This window comes from Haemorhous mexicanus, chromosome 6 (assembly GCF_027477595.1).
Source record: "Haemorhous mexicanus isolate bHaeMex1 chromosome 6, bHaeMex1.pri, whole genome shotgun sequence".
NCBI classification, from domain to species: Eukaryota; Metazoa; Chordata; class Aves; order Passeriformes; family Fringillidae; genus Haemorhous; species Haemorhous mexicanus.
The window spans coordinates 56,160,234-56,175,414 of record NC_082346.1 but is presented as its reverse complement, the minus strand read 5'-3'; the positions used below and the strand labels follow the sequence as shown (position 1 = coordinate 56,175,414).

Genomic DNA, 15,181 nt, shown 5'->3' with positions numbered 1-15,181 from the left:
CCAGCTTCCATCACTGTTTCCACTGACAGCTCCCTCACTTCCTAACCTTTTTGTGTGAGGAATTTTCTGACACTTGGCAGGTGAAGAGAAGGGGAGAAAAGGCATCTGAGCTTTTTGCTAGAAGTAACAATTGGAACATTGAAAAACTTTTCTAAAGAGTGATTTAAAAAATCTGTATAAATATAGGTTTTGAAGAAGTTCTCTCTAGGCAGAAGAACCATTCTCTAAAAGGATTAAATGACAAAAGGATGAATGACCTCTCAAGGCCCCTTCCACACTGCTAAGAGCATTCTGCTGCTTTACTGGAACACACCAATAAGATGTATTTTCTGGATTTTATAATTTTCTAACATCTGTCCTAACATCTACCAGCATTAAAAATTCTAAACATCTTCAGCAGGGAAACAGTGAGAACACTGAAAAAGGGCAGATCTTATTGCTTGCAGAAAAGAGAGGGAATTAATACACACAAATATAACAAGACTTGCTGCTCTGCATCAGATTTTTTGTGGAAAAAGGATGAAACTGAACCAGAACTGCCTGGAAGTCTGTAATGGGGAAGAATAATTAAGGTGACATTAAGAATGCAAAACATTCTCAATTTGAATTTCTCACACATGGCTACACAAAAGGAGTTTGAAATGAAGAACTGGATAGCATAGTTGTATTCTTAGACTTTGTACCTTCTCAAGTGAAATAATACCATTACTGTCTTTTACATTCTATTTTCCTGCTAAAAACCTTACACGTGTTTAACAAAATGGACTAAAATCCAGTTCCTTTTTATCTTCAACAGGCAAAGAAGGGAGAATTACTGAATCCTGCTCTTTGCCTGCTAGAGAGGAAGTGTCTCCTCAGACAAAACACAAGGGTTTGATCCAGAAATCACATCTAGTGAAAGAAGAAACATGATCTGAAAACCAGATATAATACAACTTATTGTAAGAACTAATCTCAATACCATGGCACAACTGTTTCTTCAGTTTAGAAAGAGCCACTGTCTGCTAAAACAGTTAACAAATTTAAAAAAAAAGAAGACTATTATGTCATAAGTCTCTATCTAACAGAGAACAGCTGCACTGCATCAGATAAAGGTCTGCAGAGTGCATTCTTCCTCCAACAATGACCAAAAGTGATACAAAGCTATTCCAGGGCTACAGTAAGGTGAAATGAATAGCTTCATGACCTGTGAACCCAGCAAGATATAATTTCCTTGCTTCCTTTGACACTGTCCCTCAGGCTGAGCTTTAGCATCTAATAAAATGCCAAGCTCTGATCAAAGTTGCCTGACTTTCATCCAGCATGAATGCTTTTCTCTCTAGCTAAGCCAAATCAGCTTGTGCTACAGTTTCTCTCCTCTGCTTATTTCCAGGCTTCTCTCTTTTTTTCCCAGGAACTGAAGCTTTTGAAGCTTTCAAGAACCTCCCTTCTTTGAGATCAAGGTCCTCTAAAACTGGTTGAGCTCAGCAACCAGGAAATCAGCTGTTGGGGGAGGACAGAGCACAGCTGTCTGCACCAGGAGACTTGCATGAAAAAACTGAACGGTGCATTCCAGTGCAAACAAGGGAGGCCATCTATGTATCTTTATAAACAGCATTTATTCTACTGAAATACAAAAAATACCTAACAAACCAACTCAAAAAATCATCAGGCTTAGAGTACATAAACCCAATTTTTGATGGGTCAAACACTCAGCTCAGCAGGTAAGGCCCTTTTAAATTCTTTTCCTCCACACTTCTTTTTGAAAGCTACATATATCCTGTACTACCCACATTATCCCATAAAATTAAGCACTAAGTGTACCTGTAAAACATGTTTGACCTGTTTCTGTATGTTTTAACTTAAAGGGGAGTAAAATTGTTAGGAAAAAAAAAGGTATTTATTGAAGAAACATGTAATTTTAATGTAATTACTGCAAGATCTTTTTCCACATAGCTCCTGATGAAAGAAATTGAGGACTGAGAGCAAGGAGTCTATCAGCAGAAGTTTCCAATATTCACATCTGAGAGAGAACAGTCAATCCTCTCAAGTTATTCTGAAGCTCTTCAAGTGACATTACAAAGGCACCAGCCATGGATTTAGAAGAGATGGCTGAAGTGGGAATGACTGTTTCACATCCCACCACTTCTACTGCCAACACTGCACAGAAGCACAAACCAGAAACCTTCAATCACAAAGGAAAACTCTCTACCTACCAAAATATGAAAGTGAAGGCAGCAGCTTTAAAAAGACATGTAAGACTGTTGAAGAGTAAGAAAAGTTTTCCTTACTGTCAAGCTGTGTAACTCCAGTAATCACAAATGAAGAAGATGAAGATGGGGAGATGAAATCTACAGCTGCTTTTGGGTTTTTTTGTTTGGTGGTGGTGGTGGTTTTGGTGTGTGTTTTTTCCCCCCAAAAGATTAAAAAGGGTAAATACAAGATTTAATAAGATGAGAGAAAGCAAAGCAAAATCATGAATTTGGTTCCTGAAGTCTCATATCTTACATCAAATTTCAATTATGTATGGCTACGCTTAAGAAGTGAAACCATCAGAGCCTCCCCTTCCAACAGAGCAACTGACTGACACATCACTGCCCTGATCCAGCAGCTCAAAACCCCTATATACCATTCAAAAAACACTCTTGTCCCTACTCATTATTTTCAAGTAGCATTAAGCTGGAGCATAATCTTGACATTTATTATTTGTCACAACATTACAGAGGCTATCCAAGCAGCCAGAGGGAATAGGCATTTATAAATTTCAGCACAAGAGCAGAAAACAAGTGTGTAAGACTGGTCAGATCTGAAACTCCAGATGCTACAAGAGCAGACGTTGGGATTTAAATTAGTTATGCAAAAATATCTGGTTATGTTCAGTACTGCTTGACTGTAGAATGGAAATGCTTTTTGCAGATCAATGAAATTCCAACACCTTGGCAGGGCTAGCTTATCCATCATAAAGAAAGCTAAACTAACAAGTCTAGACATTACTTTTCAGTGACTTTTTAGAACAAGTATTAAACAGTATCTTCTCATGTAAGCAGATGAATGTGAATGGATCCCTACTACATGCACTGTCTGCAGTTTGAAACTGGCCTGTTAGTAGCCTGTTACATTTGAACAACTTCCAAAATGTTACAGACCTGCTGAGCTAAGGACATATGAAATCAGCCTAGAGGAAATGCATTTTGGAATGGAATACACTTCCAAACCAAGCAGTCTCTGTGTTCTGGCACTCTTGGACACCCTGGCACTCAGCACTAAGGAAACCAGAACCACTGAACAGACTCTGACTCCATCAAAGTACTGCTGTGACATAAGTTTTTTCTTACTCAGAGCTACAAGCCCACAACATGCTGAACACTGCTGTAAGTCAAATGCAAAGGACAGCTGTTTTACTCATTTCAGCATTAAAAACAGGGGTGAGAAGAAAGCTGACATATAGGAATGTTATACATACCTGTCTAAATTTAGCTCTAGCCTCCTTTTCCTTCATTCTTCCATGTGCAACCAGATAGTCAAACACCTCCCCTACAATTCAAAAATGAGATACATTAATGCCAGTTTCAGAATGCAGAGATTCTTCTCAGCAGTTGCCCACAGCAGCTTCACTGGAATTACTGTACTTCAAGTTTATGATTACAGGACAGCTCAAGAGAACAAGGCACAACTGCTGTGCAATTTACTGCACCATCATCTCTTTTACAAGAAAATAATGAGTGACTGGATATACACAAAGGAAACCATTTCCTTCCAATTACTCAGGATAGAAACTGAGCAGCATACTTCTGTTTTGTAAACAAAGATGACATCTACCCCTTCACAGACTTTCTCACAAGAGTTTCTTTTGCTTCAGGGAAAAAAAAAAAGTTTCATATATGAGAACAACTGCTGTTATTTGTAAATGCCATCATACCAACACTAGAACTGCAATTTGTGCATGTGTATAAAATGGTTCTGAACAAAATCAAAAATCTTAGCTTTAACCTAGGCTTGGAAGAGGTACCCACAAGGAGGGTCACAAGAATGAGCACAGCAGGACACACTGATAAATCCCTCACACAGCCATCATACCTGTAAAACACACAGAACAAGGCCACTGTTGTACAGCTGTGGATGACCAAAGATTGCTGAAGATCTGTGTTTCAGTTTTTCCCCTCTTTAATCAATGCAGTCCTTCTAGAACACATCAATACAGACTACAATGTTTGAGCTTTAGGTGCAGGCCACTGGCCCATCAAACACTGACATTTTTGTGAAAGCATGGGAGGTTTTTTTTACTAAAAACCAACAGTCATGTACGTAAGAACTACAAACACAGAATAATAACACGGTTTTAAAAAGTCCTCACTAGTATGCAAAAACCATAAAAACTTCAGAAGTGGTTCAAATATTTAAACATTCCCTACTGAGCAAGGAAACATGGTTTTGTAGACAGCCACCTGACAAGGGAAGAGCTGAGTAATATCATATTTATTTTTTTAAAAGACACAACTCCACCAGATTGCAATAAAAAAAGGAGTTCACACTGCAGGAAAAGCAACCACTGAGCCATCTGAGGGAATGTCAGGACTTCCCATAAAATAGCCTTCCTTCTGCAGTGTATTCTGTAATACTCAACTCAGGTAACTCTCCCAGCTGTATTTCACAGCTGTTTCTTAAAAAACCTTGAAGCAGCAAACCTGAACACTTCATAATTCAGGGAAAAAGACACCAGCGAAAGAATTATCCCCAATTTATGTGAAGTGCTGCAGCTGTAGCAATAATGTCTTTCATCCTGCAGCCAGAGTTCATGTGCATCATGATGACCTCTACCTTGATAAAGAGAAAACAGGGAAGCTGATGCCTGCCACTGTGACTGCCAGCCATTCCTGTCCTGCACAGCATGGCACATCAAAAGGCCTTTTAGACCAGTACAGCACTTACCTCTCCCTTATCACCCTAGGAAAGGTCCTCACCCCTTCAGAGAACCACTGGCCTTTCTACCTCCTAGAAGCCAATCACTAGATGGCAATAAGACTTCACTTTTAAGTCTAGTACTATCAAACAACAGAGAGGTCTCCCCAACCACCTGTACCAGTCAATATTTTAATGGTATAATACCCACTCTGTTCCTGTTTAGGCAAACCTTGGATGAGCATTTAGGAAGCTGCTGGAAAAAAAGGCAGGTGGGTAGAGAATCGTGCTTTATTTGTAGCAATTGATTAAACTTCACATAATCTAATGTTAGAGTCTGAATTCAACACTGATTTTCTCTGAAAAAAAGTCTGTCTTCTTCCTGCACCTAAAGAAAAGCCCCAACTGCTTGAGATTCCCAGATGCTGGTGCTCAAGGGTCACACTGACAAGCTGAGTGATATTAAGTTCTAGCCAGCAAGGAGTAACTTAAGCCTGAGTACCTTAATTCTGGCTCTGGTGAAAATATCTGACACTGCACAATGTGCATTTTTCCATCCCCTGTAGAATCAGGAAGAGCATTTAAGCTCCTTCTAAAATGGCATAAGGCTAAGCCTAACAATTCATGACAGCAGAAGGCCTGTGATTAAGATATATAAGATGTCATCAACATCTAAAAACAGAAGTTGCAGTGCTCATGCTTTTGAAAGCAACAATTAAAGAAACACAGAAATGTTTCATCTGAACATGATTTTACCAAATATCTTATACAAAATAGGACACCAGAGGTAGGGAACTGAATACAGTAAATTAAGAACATTAGTATTTGTTATGGGCAGGAACAATCAGTGGCTGAGAAAAGATTCCCAGTTATTTTGAGTTGTGCAAAAAAAAGCAAATGTTACTAAGTTGTAGTAAGTTTAGAAGCTGGTTTTACAAGTTACATGTATTATTTATGTTGACCAAACAAGTCCCAGTGAATATTAAAGATTTTGCTTAATATTTAAGACTACTTTGACATAAATATTTGCTGAAAAAGGAAGCAAAACTTTCAAGAAAGCAAGTGCTTTCTACCACTTGGCAATCTGCTTAGTGTCACTGCAGCAAAGAGGTACTTACCCCCACTTGCATATTCCATTATTAAATAGAGAGTTTTTTCAGTTTCAATGACTTCAAATAGCTTCACTAGAAAAGAAAGAAGACATTTAGTCATCAGTTAACTAGCTGCAGAAGCATTATGTTAACACCCCACAGAATTCTGTGAGAGAAAAATGCCCAAACTGTTTGCCTGCCACTCAATAATATCAGACTATTTACTCTAAAGAAGCTTTCTGTCTAATGCTCCTAAGTAGAAAATACTATAACACATTTGGTCAACTCATACAGAACAACATATCCTCAAGAACCAATACTTTGGTTCTTTTACATGGGAACATAACTAAACTAAGCAGAACATGCACAGATTTGAGCATCAGCAATAGCCACATATGTGCACTGAACTGACACGTGTGGTGACAAATCAGTTACCAGCCTGCTGCCAGTCCCATAGGAGTACCACAGTATTTGAATGCACAAACTCGAAAAAATTCTTGACCACTTCTTGGTTTTGGTGTATATGCTAATTTTTAATGAGAGCCTGAATTCAGTCAAAAATCAATATTATACTCAAAAGAAGCAAATTTATCAGTTAGCTGTGCAAATAACAGTTCTGGGCAATGGGATCACAATGTTTATTTTGTTTTTTTAAACACACAGTTCTGAAATACCAGTTATTACTGCTATCTTAGAGTAAATTCACACTCCAGTGCAAAATAATCTTTTCAACTCATGCTACAGCAATCTTAATAGTGAAAAAGCTAAAACTTCTCCAGAGATGGAAATTATGTGAAAGAAACAAGATACCTATATTTGGATGATTTAAGATCTTCATTATTCTTACTTCTCTAAAGAGCTGAAATAAACATAAAACATGAGATAAGTTAATGAAATCACTAACAAACAGCCATTCTCCTTAAAGACTGAAGACTTTGATATAGTCATTGAAACAGAAAGGGCAAACATTATTAAACATTATCAATGAAGTTCATTAAATAAGCACTTTTTGAAGGGAAGAATTAAATGCCTGCTTAACACCCCTCCCAAACAAATGAACCCTCAAAAACCTGCAAACACCCAGGAAGAACTCTAGACTGCTCAGGAAAGAAGTGACCATAGCCCTGTGGTCTGCAGATTTTTGGGGTCAGAGGAGCACTGTGAGCCCATGCAACTTCCTGCTAACCAGTACACCTCACACATCTTTCACTCCCTTCACAAAAAGTATACCTCCAAATTTTTGTGAATCCCCACCAGAACACCTTTAGAAGACCACTGCAGTATGTTACTGGTATGAGTTCAGCACTCTCCAGTACTTTGTTAAAGCCCAAGAATTACCGTGCTACAACAGCAGCTCACAGGTGAAACATCAGCTGTTTATATTGTGCAAAAACCATGTTATCCAACTACACCAGCAAGGAGCAACTTCTACAGAGAGAAGGGAAGACAAGACCACCCTTGAGCCCTTCAGAAGCATTGCTGCAAGGCACAGCAGTCCTGCTCTGCCAGCACAGCCCCCCTGACTCACTCCCAGACCCAGCCTGAAGCCTGCAGGGACAGCGCAGCACGCTGAACATACTCGCCAAAATGCATAGGGCAGAACACAAATGGTGCTTTCCTGACCCCATCGTGCTGCTTCCCTTTCTGCAAGCACTGCTGCTAACCCTGACTGACACACAAGGTACAGCAATTATTTAACAGAAATCTCTCACAAAACACACAACTTCCCCATATAAAAGCACTCCATCTCCAGCCCACCCCAGCAGGATGGTGGTGAGGGACAGCTGCCCATTTCAAGCTGCAGGATGACATTATATCCCCTGCCCTAAATCCAGAGACAGTGTACTGATTGTAAGGATATTGTCATGTTTCATGTCCTGTCCGTCCCTCCCCCACTGCCAGTACTCATGTGAAGAGGGCTGTGCTTGAGTGACTATTTCTGAAGATTTCAACTTTGCCTGTCACACAGAGCAAACTCTGTCCTTCTGCAACTTAATGAAAATATGGAGTGACATTTAACAAACTAGAAATGAAAGCAAAGTCATGACTGAAGAGTTGTTAATCATTTTTACCTCTCAAAACTCTTCTGCAAAAGACTATTGTAAGACACACAAAAACTCATAACCATAATACTAAAAATGCCACGGATAGTGTTACTGCAATAAGAAACACTGCTTTGAACAAAGCTGGTAAATAGCAGATTAATTAAAGCAGTTCCAAGATAAAATATTATCACAAATAAAACTTAAAGCACAAATACTCTTGTATTCAGAGAACCAAAGAATTCTCTTTTTATGCACAACACTACATGGCAGCCAAGTGTGTAGCTGTTCTCTGCAGCTCACCCATGCCAGCCCAAGTCTGCAGAGGGCTGATGTTCTCCAGTGTAAATTATTTTCTAACAACATGCTTCAAAACGTGGGAGTAATCAAGAGGTTTTATTAGAAACCTAACACAAATTTCTACAGGAATATCAGTAACCTAACATCATATTGAACTTCATGTCAAGAGACTGAAACAGAATAGAAGTCTACAGCTCCAAGTGAATGCAGACATAGGAAAACACCCAAGAGTTTTGTAAATATAGGATAGGCATAGCAGCATTGTTAATTACAGTAAGGAAAAAAAAAAGTGCTGCTGAAAGATTTGGCTCGAGTCAGATTCAGATAAAGTGAAGGAATTTGGTACATCTACACATATTAGTAACCACTCAAAAACTTGTAGGTGTATGTACTCAGTAAAAGGAAAGAAAAGGTGAAGCTTTGTAATTAAAAAAAAGATGAAACATTAGAAACAAACAGAAAACAACCAAAGAGTCAACAAAATAAAATCCTTGTGCCTTTGTGATTTTTAATAAAAGAAAATGCAAGGGGTGGGTTTTAAATAAATCACTAGGACAAATTCACAATTTGGAGACCAGATGTTCTAACCATTCTCTGCTTTCTGATATTTCAGAATCATAGAATTTCTGCAAATGCCAACATCTGAGGAGCAATCCTCACTGCACTGCCCAGGAGGCCTCCCTGGTACAGCACCAGCTGGGATTGGCACACCACCTGAACAGAGAAAAAACAAACAGTTTTCCAAATGCTTTAATTATCTTGTTACCCAGGTCTGTGCCTGACACTCTGCTAGATGACAAGCTGCTTAAATGAAATCACAATTGATTGATCAAGTAAATTATTGGCCATGCAAAATAGTTTCAAAACCTCTGTGCACACGTTTTCTTTATCCTCCAGAGAGGTAAAATTGCCTTCTTTTCTTTTTTAAACTATGTTATTTCTGGAGCTTTTTCATATGTAATCAGACAGGGTAGACTACATCATCCCTCTCTTGATCATCAGGAATTTAAAAGCAGTTGAATCTACAGCTATTTTTTTCTTGCTTTTCATTCATTTCAGCTAAACTGGTATATAATATATTCTGAATACTCCATTAATACTTTTAGTCACAGCTTATATAACTGAAAGGTTCTTATCAGTTTTTACAATTTCAAAGAGAGCTTAATTCACTCTCAATTGGTATCTGATATCTTCCACCCTCCATACCCAGATAAAGCCTATTGGGTCAGACCCTCACCAAAATGCTGGTCCACAAAATGACTACTCTGCTTTACTAACCCAAATGAAGAATGTCAAAAAGCAGCTCCTACTTCATGAGCCATTTGTTCAAGTGGGTGACTAGGAACAAGCTTTCTTAAAAAACAGACTATTTCTGCTTCAGAGGAAATTAAAAATAAAATTACTTGAGAATAGGATACAACCATCGCCAAACTGTAATTTTAGTTAAAAAATGCACTTTAGACTGTGCACCCTTAGTCAGTTTAGCTGTTATATGTCACATTTTGACACAGGATATCTGCAAATGCCTGACATTATAATACATATTGTGGTCTATTTCCTCTGACAGAGGAATAAAATGTACAACATTATACAACTTTCCCAAAGTATGCTGGATAAAGGTTTTACAGATTTCATTATGTGCATCAGCTTCTAGGAAATGACATAGTAGCTATCATCACACAATAAATTTCATTGCAAACAGCCAGGTATGATAAAACCTCACACCTCTGAGGTTCCCTGCCCACAGGACCACAGAACAAGGTGTAATATCAGAAAATATAACACGAAGGTTCTCAATACAGAAGCTTCTTTTCTTAGTATTAGGAAATTACTTGTCATAATGAAACTATAAAGGCACACAATTGAAAACAGTTCTCAAAAGTTTAATTTCTAATACTGAGAACCAAAACTACTCCCAGCTTGTTGAACAGCTCATTTTCCGTCAACAGGAGCTCTACAAACGTTTCCAAGCAAAGACAAACATCCTTAGTCTGCCAAACAAATGGCTTTCAGCTTTGTTGTGGTCTGGTCCTTTGAGTGCAAGCCATGTCAGATACAGGAAAAGAATGCCATTTAATTAATGCTGTGAGCCAAAAAACTGAAAAAAAAAACCCCAACAAACCAGCAATGGAGCTGGTTCTTTTAGGCTAACTCTCTTTGAAAACAGCAAAAGACAGACTAGAAGTGCTCCCACAGTAGCTATCACAAGACTGTAACAAATTATTTTAAAAATACTGAAAAAGTTTGCTAAAAAGTGAGTCGGTGCCAGCTGCAGAACACCAACATCTCTTGGTCACCTTCTCCTTTAAAGGAGGAGGCTTTTCACAGGATGTTGTCCCAAGCCAGCTCAAGCCTGACCTGTGTATTAGGCTTCTCCTGGTAACTGCTCACTGAAATATGCCCTACATCTAATAAAGAGCCTCAAGCAAAAAGCCTTTACACAATACAAGTTTGCCTCAAACTAAGCACAACTTGGAAACAGAAAGAGATACTCATTACAAACAGAAGAGCCTGGGCATTTAAAATTCTCATACTTTTCTTGCAGTTCTTAAAACACTGATTGACCCATGGTCAGAAAGGACATGAACCATGTTAAAATTGATTAAGAACACTTAAGAATTTAAGAACACTTAAATTCTTTAACAATAAGTATTGCCCAAGTAAGTGGCAAAACATCTGCACATAATGAACAAAAATATTTGGCTGAGGAGCCAAGTTCTAAAACAGGAAAATGAGAAATAATTTAGTGCTATTACATGAGCTTGCTAAAAAAACCCTTGCACATAATGGCATTGGTAAATCAAAGGGAAAAAAAAAAACCCAAGCTGTTTTATTTTTTGTCTAGGAGGAAGTGAACTCTGTAGCATCAGCACTTGTTTGCAGTGAGACCAATATCCACTAGAATTGCATACACAAGTCCATTTGCGGAGAACAGTGATTATGACTAACACCGCCAGCATGGGAAAAAACCTCTAAGAATTCCCTTTATTTCAAAGCAGGGAAGTACCAATTACAGCTTCCTCTTCACTAAGCAAGAGCAGCAGAGCAGTAATTAGGTCCTAAAACAACAGTAAAGAGTAGCTGCATGTGGCTGCCACAGGACTTCCTCAGCAGCAGACAAGAAACGCGACCCTTCAGAGCTGTGCTGCTGAGTGTCAGTATGGAGCTGTCGGGGCTGCAGCGAGGGCATACCAAGAATTACTGCTCCGGAAAGCAAAGCAAGCCCTTAACAAGGTTAACTTCTTCCTGGCAGCTGAAGCATCGATGTGCAAGATGGAACACAAAGAAATCAGAACTGGCAGCCTTTAATCACCATTTGTTTCCCCACCTAAGGATGACTCGGGCATGCAGCTACACCGCAGCTGAGACGCTGCACACCACACCCATTTCTGGGCACAGCCCTTCCCTCCCCACCATACCTCAAATATTTTATCTCTCTCTGCAGAAGTGCAAGATCAGAAGCACTTCCATCTGAGCTTCCCCCACATCCACAGGTCGTGTGTGCAGTTGGCTCCAAAGGCACCGAGGCTGCGGCGCTGCCGGCAGTGCTGGGGGAAGGGGCCAAGGCTTGCAACATAAAAAGCCTTGGTCAGGCAAAGCTGGCAAGTTGTATGTTGTGCATTCACTCTGCTTCCTATGGCAAGCAGGAATTTAATAAAACTGCTTTCAGTTTTTGAATTGAAAACTGATACATCTTACTAAATTCTTTTTGTGCTCGTGTAACAAATGAGCTTAGAGAGGAGAGCACATTTGCAATTTCACTCCATAAATTTGATCTGATATCTGCCCTGATATTTGGTACTATTCTTCCAGACTCCCAGTTAAGAAATCCAGTGGTACACAAGATCACACTACAAATCACACTTCATAATCTAATTTTATAAATTGTAAATAAAAATTAAATTACAACAGAGATGGAGCCATGAGTGGACACTGAGCCAGCTGAAATCTAGTAATCCAAACCTAGTAATCACGCACACTTCCAGCTTGTAGCTTTTCCAACTGAACACCTGTGACTTGTAAAAGGCTTGTATTGTACCCCCATATGAGCTAAAACTGGCATTAGAGCCCACTCTCAAGTAACACCATTTGAAGGACTATGATTTTACATTTTTAACTGAAAACTTGGCCTCTTTACTTCTCTCTGACTATTCCTCCCATGCCCTGATATTTCCCATTTTTATCACATAGCTTTTGTTTCACTTTCAAGCGCTTCAAGCATTCAACCATTTTTATTTAGGCATTCCAAGTTGCAATCTGCCTCAGAAATCAATTTTATCTAATCTACCATATTACTTGATTTGCACTTTATTTTCCCCCTGCTTGCCCAGAAACCACCAATAACCTCAGGGACTAAGCTGAGAAAAATTCTGAGAAAAATGGAACCAGAATATCTACTTTTACCCTGTCTACAGAGTCATGCAAAGCTGCCACCTGCTCGGATGACGGAGCCTTTCTTCTACAGGTTATTCTTTGCCTCTCAATGAAACCATAAAATGTAAGAACTTGTGTGTTTTTCCAATTTACTTTTGCACCATTAATCTTGATAAAAAGTCTATTCAAGTGATCTTTTTAGTATTTGTATAAAATACAAATGGGTATATTCTCCAGGTTACTCTAGTTACTCTCTTTCATTTTGTTTGCAGGTAAATTCTGCATATTCTCTTGTTCAAACAGAAATATTTCAAGGGGGTTTTTATCAAAGTACTCAAAAGTAAACAAAAAGCCTTTGACTGCAGAACTTAAAAGGACAGAGTTAGAGAAGTCCCAAGTAAAAGTAACATTTAAATGTACTTCCTGCACGGACTCCCAAACAGACTGGGTTGCTTAATGAAAGAGCAGGGTTTATCAACCTGTACTAAAAAGATAAGGTGATACAATTCTAACAGCACATTAAACATTCAGAGCTAGAGGGAAGAAACCAGAATAGACATGGCCCTATTTGTCTCATACAACTGCATCACCTCTCCTGCTGCAAGGTACGTGAAAGGCACACACACTGCCTGGCTTCAGTCCACAGGCAGTATTTCCAAGGCCAGTTTAAGAGGACAGAACATAAGTTTTGCATTTCTAAGTTTAACAAAGCAACTGGCACAAAGGAGACATGGGGGCATGACACCAAACCACAGGTCCTCTCTACAGAGTCAGCTCTGCTTGGGAGACAAAGGAAGTGGCAAATACCACTGTTTTCTCAGTTTACAGCTCCACACGAATTCAGCTTGAACAACTGCAGGGCCGTCAGAAATATCTGTTACAAAACCAGTTATTAAATACAGTAGTCAGATGTGTGCAAAGGTATGCAATGCTTCAGATTCTCCAGCACAGGCATTCAGGGTTAATGGAAGGAGGTGGGGAAGAAACAAGTCATAATAGAGTTGAAAGATTAAATGTAAAAACATACCTTTTGTAGACTAGTTGGGTTCAGCTGTGTTTTGTCAATTATTTTTATGGCAACCTAAAGGAAGAGTTCATGATCAGTATTTTCCATAGGAACAATACAGTGTTATTACAACATGCTCAAATCCAGTAAGAGACATGGAAAACATGAAAATTACACAAAAAACACTTAAGTCCTTCTGCAAATTATATACTTGTATTTAAACTAGAAGCAGGAATAGAAAAACCCTGGTATTTTAAGGATATGAAGATGAGAAGCTTGCTGAGTCTTTGACTTGACATTAAGACCATCACAGTCATGACAGTGGAAGCTCCAACAGCAGACAGTGCCCCGATAGAGAGCAGTGTGCCTACAGATAATATTTACACAGTGTAATTACACAACAGATTACACACTAGTGACTGGGCACTGGCAGTTTCTAAAAGCAGAGATTTCAGAGCATATTGAAAGCATTTCCACACATATTTGGCAAGAAGTAAGTTCATCTTTGGAAATTCACTAAATATTTGTGTCAATTTGCTCCCTGATGGGTATTAAAAAAAGTATCACTTGGAAATCCACAAAAACATGTTGGCCGTTGTTCTCCTCTTTTCAGTAAATGCTGCACAGAAATATTAAAGAACATAATAAAAAATTCACACAAAAAGCAGAAGAGAAATTCCATACCATGCTAACTAGTCAGAACCTGAAGATCTGAAGCAATGAATAGGCAACAGAAATTTCAGTGCAATTGTTTGGATACTGGACAAGGTAGAACAAGAAATGAGAATCTTTCTAGAATTACATGCCAATTGGTATTTTTCCTTTCTAAATTAGAGACTAAACATACCAGAAGAAACTCTACAGAAGGAGATGGTGCCTCTCAAAGAGGCAAGATGCTGCAACTCAGCTGATTATAATACCTCACTGGTGCAGAGCAAAGGCTTTCAACTCCACTTCAATTTTTGGCTCAAACAGTAGATGCTGCTCCTTCCCATGCCACAGCTCCCATTTCCCTGCATCACTCTGAGCTATCTTTGTCACCTCATTGACTTGGGGTTGGTGACATATGGAATAAAGAACATCTTACATCAAAGCCAATTTATATCCCTACATTCAAGTGCAAAAACACAGGGATGGATTGTCACGATGGAGAGGGTAAGAGGGGAACAGTGTTCAACGCTTGGGTGCATCACAGAATTACATAATGGATATGGTGTTTTCTGAAACTGATATTCAAGACTTATTTTGAGCTCTTCTAGCTGCAAGATACGATGAGACATGACTGAGAAGCCATCTAAGAATGTTTTTACTCTGGGGAGTGTTTTCTTCTAAGGAAAGCTACTGAAATTATAGATCACTGTTTCCCAAGGCAAAATTCCATTGCAAAACCTTGAGAAATCACTTCAAAAATACAAGAGAGAAGGACATTAAGCAATAGGTATTTTTATATTAGCAGCTGTGTACGAAACCAAGAAAGATTTTTATCTCTA

General features: G+C 38.8%; 1 protein-coding gene across 13 annotated transcripts in view; it reads right to left on the bottom strand.

The window, feature by feature from the left end:
- Positions 1-15,181, bottom strand: part of MARK3 (microtubule affinity regulating kinase 3) — a 60,901-nt gene that overhangs the window by 28,120 nt on the left and 17,600 nt on the right. For all 13 annotated transcript variants that reach the window (XM_059850395.1, XM_059850396.1, XM_059850398.1 and 10 more), the window contains 4 exons: positions 13,713-13,766; positions 6,780-6,828; positions 5,997-6,062; positions 3,443-3,513 (listed from right to left, as the gene is read on the bottom strand). In XM_059850395.1, the coding sequence (XP_059706378.1) occupies positions 3,443-3,513; positions 5,997-6,062; positions 6,780-6,828; positions 13,713-13,766 (240 nt within the window). The remainder of the gene's footprint in view (positions 1-3,442; positions 3,514-5,996; positions 6,063-6,779; positions 6,829-13,712; positions 13,767-15,181) is intronic.